Source organism: Enhydra lutris, unplaced genomic scaffold, assembly GCF_002288905.1.
Source record: "Enhydra lutris kenyoni isolate GAN:26980312 unplaced genomic scaffold, ASM228890v2 scaffoldscaffold14, whole genome shotgun sequence".
NCBI lineage: Eukaryota > Metazoa > Chordata > Mammalia > Carnivora > Mustelidae > Enhydra > Enhydra lutris.
Window position 1 is genome coordinate 8,099,028 of NW_019154098.1, and position 20,691 is coordinate 8,119,718.

Sequence of the window (20,691 nt, forward strand, 5' to 3'; positions counted from 1 at the left end):
AACCAGAGGAAGCACGTGGTCTCCCCTTATTTCAAGCCCGGTGGCCTCATCTTGGTTTCTGCCTGTCTTCCTCCCCATATCTGTGGGCAGCAACCCTCCCGTCACCTTGAAATCTCACCCTCCTATCCCCGCTGGTTGGTATCTGAGAACTTGGCTGTCCTGGAAACAGGAGACCGTAGCCCCTGCTCACAGAAGGCCGGCGCAGGGTCCTCTCGTTTGCAGACCGCTCTCGGCCCTTGTCAGTTTGGGGCCCACGTGGCGTTAGCGATGTTCAGAGGGATGGGAATTTTAGCCAGTGGGAATTTCTGATGTGACTGCTTCCTTATCTCAGGCTTCGGCTCTAACAGCAGTCATAGCCCTCTGATCACGGTGCACGCCCTGGAGCATCTGTGTCTCAGAGCTCAGGTCGTCTGTTTACATCAAGTGCAGCAGGCTGGCTTTGCACGTGGGAGGTCCTGGGACCTCAGCACAAATTGCCCATGGGGCACCTGGGTGGCTCAGTGGGTTAAAGCCTCTGCCTTAGGCTCAGGTCATGATCCCAGGGTCCTGGGATCGAGCCCCACATCGGGCTCCCTGCTCAGCGGGGAGCCTGCTTCCTCCTCTCTCTCTCTGCCTGCCTCTCTGCCTACTTGTGATCTCTGTCTGCCAAATAAATAAAGAAAATCTTTAAAAAAAAAGAAACTAAAAAAAACAAAAAACCAAAAGAAAACATAAAACAAAAAACAAATTGCCCTGGCCCCACACCTTTTCCTTGGTGCAGAAGTTCCTGATACTTAAGAGGAGAAATCTATTTGTTCTGTGTCCCCCCAACCCTTCCCCAGCTTTCTGGCAGGCACCCTCTTTCAGTGTGAAATAAATCAACATTTACTTCCAAAGTCTTGGTTCATAGTACATTTTCCCATTTAAATGAAATGGAAACAAACACTAAAGGAAGAAAGAAAAAAGGTCCTGACTCACTCTGGAGAAACAAAATCAGGCTAAATGTGTTCATAGTTTCCACTCAGGATAGTTTTCTGGTTTCTGGTGAATTCTTTCAGTCCAAATTAGAAGTGCCTTCCAATCCATAGCTTTGTGTGATACCCGCCCCAGAGGTGCTTTTCCATTTTTCTCTCAGTTAAATATAATCACCCTGTTGACACAGCCTGCCCTGAATGGTACAGTCGCAGGGCTAGAGGGAGGCCTTGGGAGCATCCCCCACCTCCTCCCAAGAAGCATGGAGTCATAGGTGTTTCAGACTGAGCTGACTGACCTGGGGGTGGGGTGCATCCTGTGCCAGACACCAGCTGGGAGAGAAGTCGGAGCGTCAGCAGGGGGCGCTCACGGAGGCCACCTGAGCACATCCACCTTTGCTGGCTGTCCTAGGAGCCCTTGGTCCTTCTGCCCCCTCTCCTGGAACCCATCCCCACTTCTTCTCCGGAGGCCTTCCCTGGTTCCCCAGCCCTGGGTGGGAACATCTCAGCTCTGCTCCTGGGTCTTTCCCACCGGGCCACTTCCGCAGTGCGCATCACATCATCCAGTACCTGGCAGATCGTTACTCAGCACATTCTGAGTGTTTGTGTGTGCGGCCAGCCTGGCTCTGGGAAGGAGCGGTGCCAGGATACCGCGGGCCCTGTCTGCACGGAGCTTAGTCTGCTGGGACCTTTTATGATGACAGAGGCTTGGCAGCGTGGCCAGACTAACGAGGAGCTGACATGCAGCACACCTTTCAGCCTGCGCTGTTCACGAAAGTACCGTTAAATGAGTGCTACGGGCACTGGAGAGGCAGCGGTGTTCTCAAGCACCCAGTTTGCATATAGAATCTCCTTTACCTTCCCAGCCATCCTCTGGAGTGCGCAGTAGTCCCTGTTTTACAGATGGGAGGGTAGCAGGGTGCGTGTCTGGCCTCCCAGAGGACAGTGGCAAGCTGCAGTCTGAGCCCTGCTCCGTGCAGGACGAGGCATGTGTTCTGCCCACCTTGCCGTTCGGCCCCTCCCTGACCTCCCTGCACACACCTGAGGGCTCTCTCCTTCCCTCCCTAAACCATCCCAGACCCACTTCTGGGTTCCTATTCTAACCCTTACATTATTTTTACAGCTCCGGGCTCTCGGGTCTTCCTGAGTCTTCCCCATGTTCTCTCGATTATTTTTCTTCTGAAGATCAAAGACGGTTATTTAAAATAGGCCGGAGCCCGCAGGGTCGGGGTGCGGGGCCTCGGCACTAGCTGGAGCTGGCTTTGTCGGATTCTGCCTGCTTGGAGCTGCTGAGGAAGGCCTGGCTGTAGAATTCAGGTCCCCTCCACCGACAGATGTCCCCCCAGCCCCACGGTGGGTCCCCCCAGCGGGCCCCTCCCGCCATGGCTAAGGCACGGGTGTTGATGGACACAGCTGGGGGAAGTCATTCTTGCGGGGACATCTACTCTTTGCTAATGTGAGACTCATCTTCAGACAGGGAGTTGAGCTCCCACAGTGTGTGGAAGGACAGAAAACCCAGGATAAACCTAGGCCCTTCCTCACCGCCAAACAGACCAGCTATGAGTTTCCAGGAGCCACCCAGCTAACCTTCCACACGGTTACAGTAAATCACCCGCACGCTGCCTTCCAACCCTCATACCTTGGCAGCCTTGGCAAACCTCTTGGAGGCAGCTTGGCGTCAAGAGAAGAGCTTGGACTTTGGGTTTCGACTTGGGCTTTGCCACTGAGCTTCACTGTCTCCATCCATAAACCAGGGGTGAGAGCAGACATAGAGCGTTGGCGTGCAGTAGGGACAAGCTCCTGGAACGTACTTGATGCTCCATAAGCAGTAGTTGTGATTCTCATGTTGTGGCCAGAGCCAGAAGCAGGACCTGTGTGACCTTTCTCTTGCCCTCACGCAGGTGACGGACGAGGAGCCCAGCTCCAACCACACGGTCATGATCCAGGAGACCCTCCAGCAGGCCTCTGTGGAGCTGGCCGAGCAGCACCACCTGGTGGTGTCCTCTGACGACGTGGAGGGCATCGAGACGGTGACTGTCTACACTCAGGGCGGGGAGGCCTCGGAGTTCATCGTCTACGTGCAGGAAGCCATGCAGCCCATGGAGGAGCAGGCCTTGGGGCCGCAGGCCCAGGAGCTCTAGAGGACATGCAGCGTCAGATGGGCACCATGGATTGGTGCTCTCCGTGGCTCCTCTGCCATACCTGCCCAGGTGGCCACATGGGTGTCTTGTCCTACCTTGGGTGGGCAAGGCGATTGGCATCACCAGCAACACAGGGCCCCCACGTCCAGCACAAATGCATACCCCCCCCCCATTCTGTGTCCTCTGTTTCTGGAAGGAATTTTGCAACCACCTTCCACATGGCCCACACCGCATTGCCCCTTTGCTCCGAGATTCGTGCAGGGACCCAGTCCCCATCAGCATCTGCCCCAAGTTATACCCAACTCCTTGATCCTGTCCAGGTGCCGAACCTTCCCCTGGGACTGCTCTGCAGCCTGATGAAAGGGAACCAGCCGGCACAGAGAAAGTGACCTTATGGTTTTGAATCACCTCCTGGGGGAAGAAGGGGAGGGGTCCTGGCTTTATCTACAAGATTCTCCCCTCCCCACCCCCAAATCAAGGGCACTTGTTACCGGGTGCGGTAACCACAATTGATGACCCTCCCACTCCCATGACAGGTGGGGGCTTAGCTTATGTCTTAGAATTCTTTTGCTTCTTTAAAAAAAATGCACTTTGTACTATTCCCCTCCCATTCTATGAGATGTGGTGGGTAGAATAAAAACGTTCTCTGCCTGAGTCCTCCAGTTCCTCCGTTGGCTCGGATGGTTTACGCCTCCCCTTCTGAGTCAAGATCTTGGGTTTGGGTCCCACCCAGAACCTCCCCATCCAAGATCCAAAGCCTTAACATGCAGACAAAGCCGCCCCTCCTCCCGCAACCATGTAGGGTTTGCTTTGCGGCCCGTGGTTGGAGGGGAACGGTCATACTTTCATTTCCAGGAGCCTGGCACCTGCTTTTTGGAGCCGAGACGCGTGCACCCCCGCTTTCTGCCTTGTCCTTGGGGGTAGCAGTCAGCAGACAGAAGCCTTCGTGTCACGCTGTTGTTCAAGGGGCAGTCCGGGCGCCCCGGCAAACCCATGCCTCTGTGCACAGCATGGTGGGGGCGTCGGGGCAAGTCCTCCTGCACCTTGCCCAGCCCTGGCTCTCTCGACATTGTCACCTACCATCTGATTCACTGGGGTCGAGGTTTGCTTCCTCTGTGAACCCTGCACGTGAGGTCTTCGGGTGTATGAGCAGGTGACCCGACGGGATGTGGTCGTTGCTCTGGTTGAAGAGCAGGCGGAGTCCGCTGCCCCGTGCACTTGGCCCTCGTTTTTCGGGCCCTGTCGTCCCACCCCAGCAGGGCCTCTAGGTGCACCTCTTGGGGGAAGCGTAAAGCTCTTGCCTGAGGCAAGGAAAGGAGTTCAGGGGAAGGATGGACATTCCCCCACTTGGGGTGAGTTGGGAAAGCTCCATGGTGGAGGAGACCTGTGATCTGGTCCTTATAAGCAAGATAGGTTTGCCCTTGCAGGACTGGGGTGGAGGGACGCGGAAGGGTGGCAGAAGGAAAGAAGAGTGACAGCGGAGCCACGCCCGGAGTGGAATCTCACAGGGGAGGGACAGTGAGCCTTGGATGCCTCCATTTGGTGGGTGGGTAGCTCCAGGGGGAAAGGCAGAAGGATCAACCAGAAGCCAGAACCTAGAAGAACCAGGATATCGGCTTTATGCAGTAAACCACGGGCAGAGGTGGTCACGAGTGGTCTTAGTGTGAAGGGCAGAGTGGTACTCCAGAGAGAGTGACCATGGCCATGCATCAGGGTGGGCTCTGTGGAGGCGGCTGAGCATCCAGGTCGGAGGCAGAGTACCTGGGCTCAAGCCCAGATCCATCGCTTCTTACCTGGGTCACCCTGACATTTCTCCATGCCTGGCTGAGTTTTAGTTTACTCATCTCCGAAATGGGTCTGAGGATAATTGCTGACTGCTCACATGACGGAGAGGGTTCAGTTTGCAAAGGCCTTGGAGACAGTAGCATAAATGCCAGTTAGGATTTGTATTCCTGGGCATGGGGGAACCACAACTCAGTATCCCCCAGACTCTACCATCTAGAGGGAAGAGAGGGGACGTGAACACACAACAGGAAAAACTGGACTGAATGTTCTCAGTGCTTTGAGTGGGGTTGGAAGGAGGAACCCGCCCTTCCTGACACGGGGCCTTTGACCAGAACTGATAGGGACACAGGAAGCCGAGGAGCAGGTGTCCAGACACGGAGCAGGGGCTCTCCACAGCCTGCACAGCTGTCCACGTAGCCAAGTCAGGGTGCCTTCGGGGCTGGGCCAGTCCTGCGTGCTGTTCTCCTCAAAAGTTGGATCCGACTGTTTCTGGATGCACCCCCAGCATGGGCCACTTCTCTGTGTCATCAGTGACCCGGAAGTCATTAAAAAGTTTTGTTCTCATTTGTAAGCTCCCAGATGAAGAGGTATCTTCCCCAGCTGGTGTTCGCCGTGACCACGCCAGGAGCCAGCCGGCCGTCTGAAGTCCTCGGGCGCTGCCCCACACAGACCTGAGGGAGAAGTGGCTTAGTGTCCGGCTGTAGGCCATGAGGGCCTTGTGTCCAGGCAGGGAGGTTTGAGTCAGATTCCACACTTGGGATTTATTGTGATGTTGGTTAACCTTTCATCTTTTGTAAAATGGGGTAAACGATGGGCCGCATTTGTCTCGTCGGTTTCAAGGCTATCCCCGCATCGCGTCAGTGCTCCCAGCCTGCCATATTGCACGTAGTAGGAACCCAGCAGACGTGTACTTCCTGCTATTGACGTGGGGTCCTAGGAGAGCCCCGTAGCAGGTGATGACAGCGGCTGCTCAGGCCGTCTCATGTCCTCGCCTGTGAGCAGAGTTGAGGACAGCCGAACCCCATGGTCCGCGGTCTCCCCTCTGCGGGCCTGCCATGGTGCCCAGCACACGTCGTTCACTCACAGAGTAAGCAGAGGCCAGCTGGCTACCTCCAGTGGCCCGGCACTGGGCTGTGAGCTGGGGACACAAGTCACCAGTGACACGTGGTCGGTGAGGCCTCAGAGACTCACCGCTGGGTCACAGGGTGGACAAGTGAGCCGTGGCCCACGTGGAAACCTCTGCAGGAGCATAGCTGGGGGTGCGAGCTATAGCCAAGGGGGGCTGCCCCCTCCATGAGCCCGGGGCCGGGCGGGGTGGCAGTGGGCACCGACATGGCCCACCCAGGAGATGGCAAGTAATAAAGACCAGAAGCCCACGTGGGCCAGCCCAGCCTAGCCCCGCACTGGGCTGCCCTGCCTCTTGATGGGCCTGTGGGTGGGCCCTGGTGCGGGCTCATCTAACCCATCAGGACGGAGATCAGAGGTTAAGAAGCTTGGCCAAAGTCAACCTCTAGTAAGGGGCGAGGCAGGAGTGAGAAGCCGGGTGTCTGACTTGGGAGCTTGCCTTCCGGCCGTTTCTCCATGTTGCAGCTGAAGCCTTGGGAGCCTAGGGCATCGGGCTGGGAGCCGTGACCCGGGGAAGGGGGCAGGGACACGTGATGGTAAGACCTAGGACCGTGCTCAGCCCGGAAGGGAGGAAGGGCGCGAGGAAAAGGGTGGGTGGCGGGAATGAAGGAAAGAATGTTGCTGTTTAATGCGCACTTGGTCTTTTGTATCCACAGCCCGTTTCCCCCAGGGGAGTCATGAACTTAGTCCAGCACTTGGCACGCCCCTCGCACGGTTCGTGGGGAGCCTTTGTTCAGAGCAAATGCTGTGCGGCCCCAGTGTTTTTGCATCCCAGCCCCCCATGGAATTACGGCAGACACAGAGAGCGGGTAACACACCCCTGGGGCTGTTGGGTAGGTCAGGGCAGGGGGCTGGTTCTCTAAAGTCCTTTCCTAGCTGATGCTGGGCCTGGGGCGCTGGCTTCCCTTAGCCTGGTCGTGTGTTCAGGCCTCCTTCGTCCTGTGACTGCCCCCGGCTGTTCTACTGGGACACTTCTTGCTCCACACTGTGTTTTGTGCCAAGAGAAGTGAGAGCTTGAGCTGGGAGACAGTGGGCTCCTGCCTTCCTGCTTTACTGTGTGCAATAAGGACCCACCACGTGCCAGGTACCACACTAGGCAGCCTGCCACGCATCTCTGCGTTCAGCCTTGCCACCCGCCTGTGTCTGCAGAAGATGGGACGGCTGCTGCTTCTGTGGTGCTTGCTCCATGCCAGGGGCGTGGGTGTTCTTGCGGATTTCCCACCGCTAGGCGAGTAAGGTGCTAGCCTTAGAGTTTTATTGATGGGGACTGTTAGCGTAGAGACGTTAAGAAGTTCGCTCAAGTCACATAGGAAGTAGAAGAGCCAGAATTTGAGCTCAAGCAAGACCAGCACTCATAACCAAAGTACCCTGTGCCAGGGCTTCTCTACCTTTCACAGCTGAGGAAACGGGCTCAGCAAGGAACACACCTTGGGTGACATTGGAGGCCAGAAAGCATTGTGTGGGGCTGGAATCCAGTGGGAATGTCCCGTTTCCTCAGCTGCTTTCTGTACACCCAGTGTCATGCCACCTCCCCTCTTACCTTCCAGCCCTGACACCAGAAAGGCAGCATAAGAACATGGTGTGGAGCACAAGGTCAAATTTCGGGGGGCAAGGAAGAGGAGATTTAGAGGCAAGAGAGCAAGGTTCCCTCCATGGAACAAAAGCCCAGGAAATGTGTAGCTGTGGGACAAGATCAAGTGTGAGCAGGAGGCCCAGCACCACCTAAAACCAGATACAGAGTCAAGAGAGGGACCAGCCAAGGGGGGCCTGTGACATGTGGGGCTGGCCTGACCCTTGAAGACCCTGGCCCTGTAGCCTCTGTGCGCCCCCACAGCCGGTCTTGTCTGCCCGCAGCTCAAATGCCAACCTGCACCTGGACGGGCTCTCTCTGCCTCTGCGGTGTGAGCTTGGCTCCCAGGCTGCCGTCTGTCACGGTAGGGCCACACTCGGAATAAACAGTGGACGTTCAGGCAAGACCCACCTGGGTCTAACTCCGTTGCTTAGAACTTGTGTAACTGGAAGGTTATGTCACCAGTTGCACTAATGGAGGTGGAGAATTGTCGCAGGGCAGTTCTCTAATGGGGACAGGGAAATTGTCACAGGGCATTAACAGGTTCCGGGACAAGGATCTGCAGGCAGTCCTTGGGGCAGGCCTGGGAGGCGTGGGGGTTCCCACCCCATCACGGGACAAAGATGCCTCAGGGAATGTTTAAAATAGCCCCAGAGATAGTGAGATGAACGGTGATCATGTGAGTGACGTCTTTAAGAGTGTCTGCAGTGGAGGGACAGACAGCTCTGGCCCCCTTGAGACAGTGCTCAGTGAGAAGGCGTGGCCTCCCAGCGTGCCCCCCCCACGTGGCCTCCCAGCGTGGCCTGACTGCCACAAGTCTGAGCCACCTTAGTTGCTCTGAGTCTCACATTTTTGAGGAGATGGTGACTCATTTTATAACCTGTATCCGCGGGGCCAATTTGGCAAATTAATTTTTCTTGTAATAAGGATCTAAAATTCATTAGCTGTTGTCACTGATGATTTTCCCCTTGTTCTTCGGCTCCATGTTTCAAGGCTGGAGAAAAAAGCCCGTGTTTGATTAGGAATCCATCTCCCCCCACCCCCTTGTAAAATTTCAAAGTGAACTGTCCATCTTGTCCTTGGAGGAGACCCAGGCTCGCATCAGTCTCCCCTTGCGGTAATGGTTTTAAGTCGGAGCAGGAAGTCTTTGGGAATCAATTAAGTAGACGAATACTTTGCTGGAGAAAAAAAAAGCGTGCTGAAGGGGGACTTAATTTTCCATGCATCACAAAATTTTCTAAGTAAATTATTTTCAAGTCAACTCGGCCCCTCTTAGGCATGACAGGGACATGTTTGCGTTTGATTTTAAAAATTCTAATCTATCACTGTCACTGTTCCTGCTGCAATTTAAGGCTTGGGTGGTTTGTGGTAGGTGACACAACACAGTTGTTACACTTCCTGCAGGCTAAGAAGGCAGCGACGGTTTCGTGTATTAACTATCACAAAGCAGACAAAAGGGAAAAAGAAGGTCTGTAGACAGAAGAAGGACGTGTCAGGCCAGAGGCGCCCATCTGCTGCCTCCCTCAGCGCTCAGTCCTGGCCCCTGCTGCTCTGCCTGTCTCTTGGGACTGTTCCAGAACCAGATCTGTGGGTGACAGAGCTCTGTCTCCGCGGCAGCCCCACCCCCGGGGGCTCATGGTGCACCAGGAGAAACCAATCAGTCCGCGCTCGTGGCAGAGCCACCTGTGACAGGTGCATAGGTCCCATGCCTCTTCCCAGGTGCCTGGACGGAAATTGGTCTTGAAACACTGGTTCTACAGGCCTTGGAGGGAAGCCAGGTCACCTGGTTTCTGTCTCTTGCAGGTCATGGCATGTCGACTGTGATCGTCGGTAGCACCTGCCCAGTGCTGGGGGGAGGTCCCTGTAAACCTATCAGCTGACACTGTGTGAGGAGGGAGCGTGGATATGTTTTCAGCAACTGAATCTTCGCTGTGTCTGAGGTCAGGATCCTGGGTTGGAGTCTTGGGTTCACCATGAGCCACCTGGGGCATCCCACGGTCCCCCTGACCCCTAGTTCTTTCATCTCTGACAAGGAGATCATACTAGCACGCTCCTCGCCCAGCCTTGGGGAGGCTTCTGAGAGGTGGAGCACACCCATTTCCTGGCACACACAGGCATCGCACCAGGCTTAACTCCTGAGCCCTTAACAATGGCTGTCCTCCTCCGCGTCCCGTGAGAACCATGTTGCGTGCTTGGTGTCAGAGCAGCTGGAGGGTAGACTTCCACCAGAGGAGCCCCAGCAGCTGGGGGAATCCAGGGGAGACGCCCCGGTTCGCCTGCTGCAGAGGGACCGCGAGAGCCATGTGGGCGCAGAGCAGGGTACAAGCAAGGCCCAGGGTTCCAGACCTTAAGGGACTGGAGGAGGACAGTCAAGCAACCTCATTTTCCAGATGAGCAAACAGAGGGCCTGAGAGAGAGAGGGACTCCTCCAAGGGCACCAAGCAGGTGAGCTGTTGTGCTCCATTGCCGAGGGTAATGTCCTGAGGAGGACAGAGGTCCCCGTTGCCCTCTGAGAAGGCTTGTCCCTGCTCGCTCTGTCCCGACAGCAGCCGAGGCTTTGCTGCCGTGGACCTCGCCATTCAGATCTTTTGTCAGAAGGGGGAGGGGAGACAGCTGGGGATGGGCCAGCCCCTCCCACGGTGGGGTTCCCAGGAAGGGGGCAATCCTCAGTGAGAAGAGGGCAGTGGACCCCAACACAGTGTATTGACAGCTCAGTCCCCTTTCCATGAGGTCCGCGTGATTCAGACACAGGGATCCCCTGTGCCAGGAGCCCTGATGGCCAGCAGAAGGAAGAAGCCCTTGGCCTTGGACACCACAGAGCTGGAAGTCTGGTCCTGGCCCACCCAAGATCTTGAAACTGGTCCTAAAGTGTCTTGTTTTGTGGTAAACAAAGCTTTTCTTGGGCTATTTGCAAACCTAAAGCCGCTTGCTCCCTCATCTCTTCCTTGTGCCCATGCCTGCCCTCCCGTGGTAAGTCTCTGCTTCAGGGGGTTAGTAGTGAGCTCTCAGGGTAGGGGGAGGAAGAAATGCGCGACGCATAACGTCCTGTTGGAGGACAGGCACACGTCATCATCCTGACGTAAGAGCCATTTCCTGGGATGATGCCAGATGGTGGAGTGATAGGACCTCAGCCTGCCCATTCCACAGAAACAGTGACATGGTAGCCACCCCCGGACAAAGTGCCTTTGTGGGAGCCTTGGGACCCAGGCAGGAGGTTGAGCTTGTAAACAGGGGTGGAGCCGCAGACCCAGAAGGCCTGCGTTGGGAAGGCAGGCTGGGGCTCTCTGCGGGCGCATGGACAGGGGGCGGCCCCGGCTGCAGACCCAAAGCAGCCCCATGCCCTGTGGACTCAGCTCTAGCACCCCCCTTTCCACATGCTTCCATCAGTCCCATTGGCCAAGGGACCTGGGAGGAGCCACACCAGTCAGTGCCCCTGGTAACGGGCCCACCAACCATGGACCTGACTGGGACCAGCTCCAGCCCCACCCAGCCAGGGTCTCCTCAGCCAGGGACCCAGCAGGAACCATATCCCCCCTACCCTCCTACCTCAGCGCAGACCAGGCCACAGCCCCGCACTCCAGCTGCACACCCTGCCCCACGGGCCCAGGCACCAGGCAGGAGAGGCCAGTCCGTGAAGACAGGAAGGACGTCTGTTCCTCTAGGTGCACACACACCGACCGAAGGCCACAAAGGCCCCCAAGAATCAGGGCAACGTGGCGCCACCAAAGGCGCCAGCGACCGACCTCAAAGGCACGGAGATTCGTGACCATCCGAGCACGGAGATTCATGACCATCTGACAACGAATCCAGAATGATCGTCTGCCAGAAGCGCAGTGAGCCACGGGAGAACACAGCCCACTACATGCAATCGGGACAACAGCACACGGAGCACACGAGGCGGTAAGAGAAGTCGGTCTTCCAGTCGGGGTGCTCACATGGAGGGCCGAGGTGGCTGCCATCCTCAGGTACCCCCCCTCTCGACGTGTCCACGCGGCAAACGACTCATCTCCTTAGGCACTACGGTGTTCCCAGCATTTCTAAAATGTAACGGAACTCTTCATGGGGCTGGAGTTGTGTGGTTGGAGTACAGGGCATGGGGTGGGTCTCTACAGCGGCGCGCCCCGTGGACTGCCAAGGGCCTGGGATGGGTGAGGGGTGGTTGTGTCTGGCCACAGTGCCTTCCGCCCACACGGGGTCCTGCTCCCTGTTCCTTTCAGTCCAGAGGAAGCTCAGGCTCTGGAGGAACAAAAGATGACACTTGGGCAAACCCCAGACTTCCCACCAGATGCCAGAGGACAGGGATGGAGGGAAGGACTTAGGGCACCCATCTCCCAGAAAGATACAGCCTTTCCCCCTCCCCCAGTTTCAAAAAAAATAAGCAAGAACCACTCTATCCCTTGGAAACACAGTTGTAAAAAGTATCAATGAGATTAAAAGATTCAGAACACCTTTATATATATGCGGCACGTGCACTGCTGATCAAAACATCTACGGGAACGGAATAGGTCTGTCAGCAGGTGTCCTGGGGAGAGGCTGTGGGTGACCCACTGTTCCGTCCTTCCAGGTAGATTCCTGTGGTAAAAAAGATCAGATGTCAGCAATACATTTTTAAAAGGCTGACAGTGGGCCAAGTGACAGTTGCATATATAATTACACGTTACCTATATAATTACAAGTAATAGTTACAATTTTGATTGTGCAGACACTGGAAGCCAGTGCTCTGGGCGGCCCCCCTGAGAATAGTGGCGCTCTTTGGGGCCACTGAGCCCTTTGGGGGTACCGATGAAAGCCACAGGCCTGTTCCCTCCCACAGCCTCAGTGCAGTTGCCGGAGGGGGGGTGCTCGCGGGCCCCCATGTAAGAGAGCCTTTGATCAGATTTAACCTCCTCCATTTTCAGGATGGAATGAGCCAGACAGAGTGGTTGGACATGGCTGGTGTGACCCTGTGAGGGGTAGCAGGGTGGGGCTGGGGGCCACCGCCGTCCCCACAAGGCCAGTGTAGTGTCCTCCCACCTGTCCCCCTCGCTGACTGCAGGGGAGAAGGGCAACAGTCTGGGGCTGTCTGTTGACCATCCAGGAACACCCTCCATGGGGCAGAGGGGAAATACACAGGACCCAGCTTCTCCCTCGTAGGATGTTGGAAGACCAAGGTTTGGGACGGATGGGGAATTCGCCCGAGACAGGGCAGAAGTCTGAGCTGTCAGGATGTGGCCTGGACACCAGGGGCTGTGGGAGGTCAAGGACTAGAGGGCAGAGCCGGGGAGCTGAGGGCCTGGCCTCCCCAGGGGGAGGGAGGGTCCTGTCCTGGGTGTGCCGGTGGCTCCTGCTACAGGGCCTCCTGGGTGACATCAGGAGTGAAGGGGGATTTAGGAGAAGGCGTTCCTTCTCCCCCTTAAGCCACTTCCCCTCCCTCTTGGCTGAGGAGCCGTTGGTCTTTACCAGAGGGTCTCCCCTGCCTCTGGGCCATCTAGTTTGCCTTGGCCATCTTGAGGCATCGTCAGAAAGACGGGTATGTGAAGAAATGGTGAAGGGCTTGCCCCGAGAGGCTTGATTCAGCCTCGTCTCGTCTCCTGGGAGAAGAGGGGGTGGTGGGAAGGCCCCAGACGGAGGGGAAGCGCAGTGTAGGTGTGTGGTTCTGGCGTAGGGGTGAGCCACAGCCACCAAGGCGGGGGGGTGGGGGTGTGTCTGTGGAGGTGTCGTTCCTGAAAGATGGGTGGAGGCCTTTGGCTCACGCTAGGTTGCCCAGCAGCTGGAACGAGCCGTGTGCGAGACTGGCCCCACGGCCCCAGCTGGGCAGGCTGGCAGAGACCCCCGCCTGGCATGGGAGGTGGTGGTGGGGGGGACGGGACACAAGTGGGGGTCTTTGACATCAAGCACAAGGGTGTGGACTCACGTGCCAAAACCTTTCCCCCCTGAGTTTGGTTTTCCGTTCGGGAAGGACGTTCAGAAGGAGCAGGAGGGACCTTCTGCCTGCATGGAGGCTGCGCTGGGCTGATTCCCCGCGTGGTTTTCGTGCAGGACCATGGGGGTGGCAGGTGTAGCCCAGGGGTTTGGGTGCAGACAGGTGGGCAGTGGGTGTGGAGGACTCAGGCTGCGCTGGAGAGCAGACACCGGTGGCCCTTCTCTGCTTCTCTGACAGCCCCGGTTCACCCCGTGGCCTGGGGAGGTGGGACACCACAGACCTCAGACTCAGGGGCTCCTGTGCCCGTGCCTCGGCTTTACAAGCTGTGTGCTTTGGGACACGAGCCTTTCAAGTTCCGAGCCTCCGTCACTTTTATCTTATAAACGGGGATGTTGAGACTTGAGTCAATGGCCGTTGTGCATATAAGTAGGCCTGTTACGGGCCCGGGGCCTCACCAGACTCGGAACGGGTGCTCCACAGTCCCTGCTCTGTGCAGCCGGAGCTCAGCCCGGGGGGCGGGTGGATGGAGCTCTGTGGAAGGAGCCAGAGGCCTTGGGCCCCTTCCCTATCTTCGCCACACACTGTCCAGATTCTCCTCTGTTGTCTGAGCCTCAGTTTCCCTAGCCTAGGGCCAGGGGTCAGGCCTGCAGGACCTCTGAGGTCACACCCAGCGCTCATGCACTCTGGCCCATGCCTGGGGAAAGAAGGTGTCAGCTCTTCGTGGATGGGCCTGACATTGGTGTGGGGCTGGAGTGAGGCTCTGTGGCTTCGGGCAAGTTCCTTAGCGCCCCCCAGCCCCCCACCCCTACGCCGAGCTTCAGCGAGCTCCTCTGTGTTTGGGGATATTATTACCCAGCTGCAGGGTTAAGTGCAAGGATTAAGGATGGCAATATTCTGAGACTCGTCATCTGGTATCCTTGGCACAGAGTGTACACTCAATATTTGATAGCCGTTGTTACTCTGTTTGCTCTGGGATGGTATTTTGATTCGTCTGGCCCTTGAGGATTCTTGATGGAATGATGGGCTTCTGCAGCTCTGTGGGACTTGGCAAACGTTTTTTGCAAAGAGCCAGACAGATATTTTAGGCCTTGTGGGCTATACGGTCTGTTGGAACTCTTCAGCACTGCTGTTGTAACCTGTATGTAAACCAATATGCATGGTTGTGTTTCAATAAAACTTTATTTATAAGAAACAGGTGGTGGGCCAGAGACCGTAGTGTACTGACCCCTGTCCTAGGTGCCTGGGTCCGCAGGACCAGTTCACAGAGCCTGCAAAGTGATTAGTGTTTTATTTTGATTTCTAGCAACCAATCGCCTTTAATAATCATAATTTAATTTTCACAAATTTCATACCATTTTAAAGGGAAATGAACTGGGGTCACCGGTTGGAGATTACAGCCCTTGGTGGAGTTGATGGAGGGGGATGGAAGGGGGTGGGTGTGTTACTATCTGAGCCTGCCACTGATTCCTGTGTGACCCCGAGGATACCCCTTCTCCTTCCTGGGCCTCGATTTCTTGCTCTGTATAAGGGGCCTGGGCGTGGAGAGTGGGAGTCATCCTGTTGGCTCCCTTCTGTCCTGACGGGGAAACAGCTGTGGTCAGACCTGCATTAGGGGCCCCTCATTCCTTTAGTGCTGCTCTGAGGAACGTGAGACATTATCATAAGGGGGAAGGTCCTTTCATGAAACTGCTAGGGAATTAGGAGGATTGAGGGCTTGAAAGCAGAGGCGATGCTGGGGCCAGGGTGCTCCCTGTGGGTTAATAATGAAGCCGCTCAGCTCCCCGCTGTCCACTGTGGGCGCCAGAGGCTGGGACCCCGGGATCACTTAGCAGAGCCTGTGGCGGGAGGGGGGCTCACGCTCTGCCCAGCAGCCCTTCCGCCGCCAGGCCTCCCTTCTCCCCTCTCACTGCCAGTCCCTTCCTGCGGCTGCCGCGCCAGCAGCTGATGGATGTTCCCGGGACGGGCGATCGTAATTAAGTTGGATAATCTTTCTCCAGCTTGTAAAAGCAACGACTGCTTTCCGCCTCAGCCAGGGTGGGGGTTCAGTTTGGTTTAGCTGCCCCTCTTGGAGAGGCTGGGGAAATGTCCTCCCTGAATACAGGCTTTCTCTTGCTGTCCCCCTCCCTGCCCCCGCAGACCCACTCTACCCCCAGCTCCCATCAGAGTGGAGTGTGAATTCGGACCCAGATTCTGGGATTCCATTAAAGCCAGGAGTGGATTCCCCCGTGGTCCAGTATCTTTGCGCACCGGCCAGGGCCTGTCTCTGTCCGGAAGGCTTTCTGACTGTTGTCCGTCTGTGGCATCACGGGCTCAGCACGGAGCCCTTCGGTGTCCCCTCCGGCTGTGCAGCGAGTGCTTCCTGCAGCTGAGGAGCTCTGTCATCTTCCTGAGGACGTGGACGCAGGTGTCCATTTAGCATTTTCTCGCAGAGTCTGGCATACTCAATCCAAGCCCTTGTTTTGATGGACCCTGTGTTACTCATCCCACCCTGCATCCTGGAGGTGTGGGGTGAGCGGGACTCTATCCACCCCCGCCCCGGGCGTCTGATACCAGCTGACACCAGTGCCAGGTTGCTAAAGGTGTTGCCAGGGGCGGTGGGGATGCCGAGGCCGGGCTTCCTCGGGCTGCTGGGCATTCGGAAGACTCATTCTTCAAGTTGTCCGCACTTCAGCTGGATGTGTGGTGTGGCGTTTAGCCTGACCTGGAGGCCAGCGAGAGCATGGCCCAGGGGACGCAGAGGGAAGGAAGGAGCCAACACGTGCCTGAAGAGGCCAGAAAGAAGTCAGACGAAGGAAGGCATGTCAGGAGGGAACAAAGGAAGAAAATTGGCAGGGACCACAGGGCTCCATGTCCCCCGAGGGATCAGGAAGCAGTGTGGTGGGCTTTGCCTCCCTCCTTCCTTCCCTTGACCCCTAAAACCTGCTAGCAGCCCCTCCCTTCTCAGCCCTGACTAAGGATGGGCTTTTGAGGGGAGCCACAGGGCAGGGCTACTGGGGGGACAGCCTGGATCTCAAGGCCTTTTCCCAGATATTTATTAATGTTTAATTTCACAAGCAATCCGTGAGCACATTCTCACTGTAAAGGATCTAGACCTTACAGGTAATGCTAGTGTTCCCTTTGACCATCTTCTAGAACAGCCCTGGTTTCCTCCCAGGAGGCAGCTGCTAGGCGTGCTTGGCTGTATATCATTCATTCACTCCCTCAGTTAATATTTCTGGCCAATCGACTGCATGTCTGGCCTTATTCGCCGTCTTGGGAATATGGCATCGTACAAAGCTCAGAGTGTGCGTTCCAGCAGCGGGAGCGAGACTGTGAGCACACACGCCAATGAAACTACAATGCAGTAGGTGGTGACAAGTGCTGTTTGGGCTGTGAAGTCAGGAAAGGGCAGAGAAGCATCCTAGGAAGGCTTCTTGTGGCTGCAGGGGTCAGAGCCCCTCCCCAGGAGGAGGAGGTTCTCCAGGAGCCCCCCGGAGTGCGGGCAAGAGGTGGGCGGACCCAGGGGCCAGCACTGGGAGCTACAGACCGGGTGTGGCTCTGAGGCCAGGGCAGCAGGAAGCCACGTGGCTGCGCACCCCCATGGTTTCGGAGAGTAGCTGGGAGAGCACAGAGGGTCTCGCTGGCCACGGGAGCTGCTGGTGCTTGGGAACAAGGGATGGCATGACTTCATTTATTAAATGTTTTAAAAGGACTGTTGGCAGCTCTGTGAAAAACAGGCCCTGTCGATGCTTTCTTACGCCCCGACGTTCTCCATCTAGATACGTCACCTGTAAGAACAGATGCAAGACAAGACATGAGCGTGAATTTGCGTCTTTCGTGTCTTTCACATGTAAGTGTCCCCCCATGTGTCTCTGTGCAATGTGCTTCCTCACGTCCGCGTGTCTTGGGGAGCTGGAGAACTTTCCGCATCCACGTGTGGACCCGTGTCATTCCTCAGCAGGTGTATGGTCTCTCACGGACTGGTCCTGTGGTCTATGGGGCCATCCCCCTCCCAATAGATAGTAGGCTGCCCTGTGGTTTCCCCTTAAAGCCACGGGTTTCTGCGGGCTGGGCCTTGCCGGTGGAGGTCGGTCTGTGGGAGACGGTGCCGGACGGGCCCGTGGTGGTCATCCTGAGCTTGTTCTCAGACCGGCGACGGTGGTCGCGCACTGATGCAGGACACCCAGGCTGCCACTCGCACCCGACCGCGTGTTCTTTACTGGAGCAAACACTGGAGTCAGGCACAGTCTGAGAGTAGATGCCCATTCTGGGCTTGACTCAGGCCCGTCGCCATGCACTGAAAGGGCCTCCGGCGTCTCCTGCATGAGGAGCGGGGCCGGAGAGGCGTGGCTGCCCCGGGTACCCCGTGAGTTAGAGCAGAAGCCATCAGAGGCGTCTCTGCTTCCTCCTGCTCACTGCCCCACCCTGTCGGTGCGTGAGGCGGGGCCTCGTGTGACCCCTGGGACCGTCCCCTTGAACTCCTCCAGATGGCTCGTCTCTACCCTTCTGCAGTTGTCTCACGCACACGAGCCGATCGGAATCCTCAAGGAGGTTGTGTTAACTTTCTATTGCGGCCATCCCAGAGTAGCACAAGCCCAGCGGTCTGCACCTCCCAGATGCATTGTCTTCTGGCTGTGTCGATGGGGAGTCCAAGCCAGGTCTCTGGGGGCTCAGATGGAGGGGTCAGCAGGTTGTCCTCCCCCTGGAGACCCTGTTCTAGCTCCAAGCCGGAATCTTCTAGATCCTGAAGGGGAGAATCTCTTTCCTGCTCACTTGGGCTCCTGGCAGAACTCAGATCCTTGTGGGCCCCCCATTTCTGTGCTAGCTGTATGCTGCAGAACATTCCCAGCTCCGACAGGCCGGCCACACATCCTCTCACGGCCCTTCCCCTTTGCTGGAGCCAGCAGGTCTCTCCTCCTTCCATCTCCTGCTCTGACACAGAGCAGAGGCCCAGAGGGGCGGGGGTGTGGAGGCCACAGGGGGACAGTGGTCAGGACCCACTTCACGGACAAGGGCAGGATCCCGGCCAGCCTGGCCAGCGTGGGCCATCTGGTCAGCTCTTGTCTCCTGGGTGCTCCCAAGTGCCCCCAGGGTAGTCATTCTAGATGCGCTTGTTCATCGGTAGACACATGGCTCCCATCCAACCTCTGGGCCCTCTGCACATCTGGCTCGCGCGCACCCCACTCCCACGTGGCACCACAACCAGCTGAGTTACCAAGGTGAAGCCAGAGAGGTTGGTGTGTGGCAGTTTTAGCCGCGCCAGCCCTGGGGACCCACATCTGCAACCACAAAACACACAGACGGCACACAGATATACACCTTACGTGGGCACCCCCACACTTACCACACATTTCACATGTGCACTACACACCAGATAACACACACACCACACGTACACACACTGTAAACATGTACACGTCACACCCAGATACACACTAGTCCTACCAGACACACACCACACCGTAGACAGATACATGGTACGCTCAGCACACGCTATACACACACCACAGTACAAACACCACAAACAGATACACATCACACTCATATGCATACTACAACCACCACACACACACCACACCACAGAGAGACACACCCTGTATCCACCATACACACACCACAGATACATGCTACACGCACCACACACACAATACACACACACCATGCCACAGACAGAGACACACTGCACCTACCAGAAACACACCACACAGACAACACCATAATACGTACTACACACACCACACTACAGACAGACACACACTGCACCTACCACACACACAACACACCACAAATACATACTACCTACACACCACACACACCATGCCACAGAAAGATACACAACACACCCATCACACACACCACACACACTATACTACAAACACTACACCAACCACACAGACACCACACACAATATACACCCCACGTCCACCACCATCCCATACATAACTCACAGAGAAAACACATAAACATTAGATACACCCCCCTACACACCACAAACCACAAAGACACACACACCACACACATCCCCGCCCTCCATACCCCATCACGCACAACCGGAGCAAGGGAGAGCACTGCTTCTTTCCTGAGGAGCGTCTCCGCACACCCGATGGCGTGCTAATTGACTCTGGCTGCAGGCCTGTTTATCATCTTTCCCCAGTGCCCGGGCACCAAATGAAGATGGATTCCAGGAAGCTTTGAAATGTTCCCAACCCGGAAGCCTCAGACTCACATGCTTTGAAGATTATAATAAGTCTTAATTCTCCTGCCCCCACCCTGGCTTTTTAATTAGTTTTAAAATCTTCCTCTAAAAATGCTCTGCACCCCATGATTTTAAAAGCAATATGGGCTACCTCATTCAACTCTTACTATGTGCCAGGATGTGATAAGCAATTCCCCCCTTCGACCTCGCTGGGTCCTGGTAACAACCCACAAAGGGAGGAGGAGGCGGGCATCACTGTCATCCCATTTCACAGATGAGAATGTGCGGCCTCAGATCAGAGGGGTTGGTGGGGCCAGAGGTGAACCAGGCTGCTCAGCCCTGGAGCCCAAGTTTGGAAAGCTCATGTGGTCGTGCCTCCGATAGAGGCTAGGTGATCTGGAAAGCATGGAAAGGAGCAAAGGAGAAAATACAAATTTCTAGAGAATTGAGCTCTTTGCATTTTGGTGGATTTGTTCTGAATGTATTTATGTAAGTATAAACGTATTTTATTTTATAAGTCAGGGTTACGTTTTCTAAATGATTCTGGGTACAGATCCTTCCCATGAAATTGCTCCTTTTCAGAGACTGAGACTGAGGGAGGGGGAAGAGGAAACGGAGCGGCAGAGGGCGTGTCTTTGGGTCCGGGAAGCAGGTGAGCCGGGGGAGGCTTATAGCTAGTGGCCGGGTGGCCTTTCTGCTCTTGGACCTGGAGGAACCCTGGAATTTTCTGGTCTCAGATGGTGTGGTGCGAATCCCGCCCCTGCCTCCGGCTGCGGGGCAGTCCCCAGGCCAGAGATGCTACAGGCTATCCAGACCCCCATCTCTGAACCGGCTCTGGGGACCCCCACGAGGCCTACTTGTGAGGACTGGCCGAGCGGGTCTGTGAGGGCCTGGCCCGGCGCCTGTACACGGTAGCCCCCAGCACGGAGTTGTTGCCCTGCCTTCTGCCCATACATACCCCTTCGAGAACGGTAGAAGTGACACACGCCCATGTCCAGGCTTGTCCTGTGTATCGGGGCCCAGGATTCATTTGCCTCGTCCGG

At 56.3% G+C, this 20,691-nt stretch overlaps 1 protein-coding gene across 1 annotated transcript in view; it reads left to right on the forward strand.

Annotated features, from left to right (window-relative positions):
- LOC111146566 (zinc finger and AT-hook domain containing) overlaps nucleotides 1-3,736 on the forward strand; it is a 181,424-nt gene extending 177,688 nt beyond the window's left edge. Inside the window, exon 16 of the mRNA XM_022502158.1 lies at nucleotides 2,852-3,736. Coding sequence (XP_022357866.1) covers nucleotides 2,852-3,091 — 240 coding nt within the window. The 3' untranslated portion in view covers nucleotides 3,092-3,736. The remainder of the gene's footprint in view (nucleotides 1-2,851) is intronic.
- Nucleotides 3,737-20,691: the final 16,955 nt, after the last annotated feature.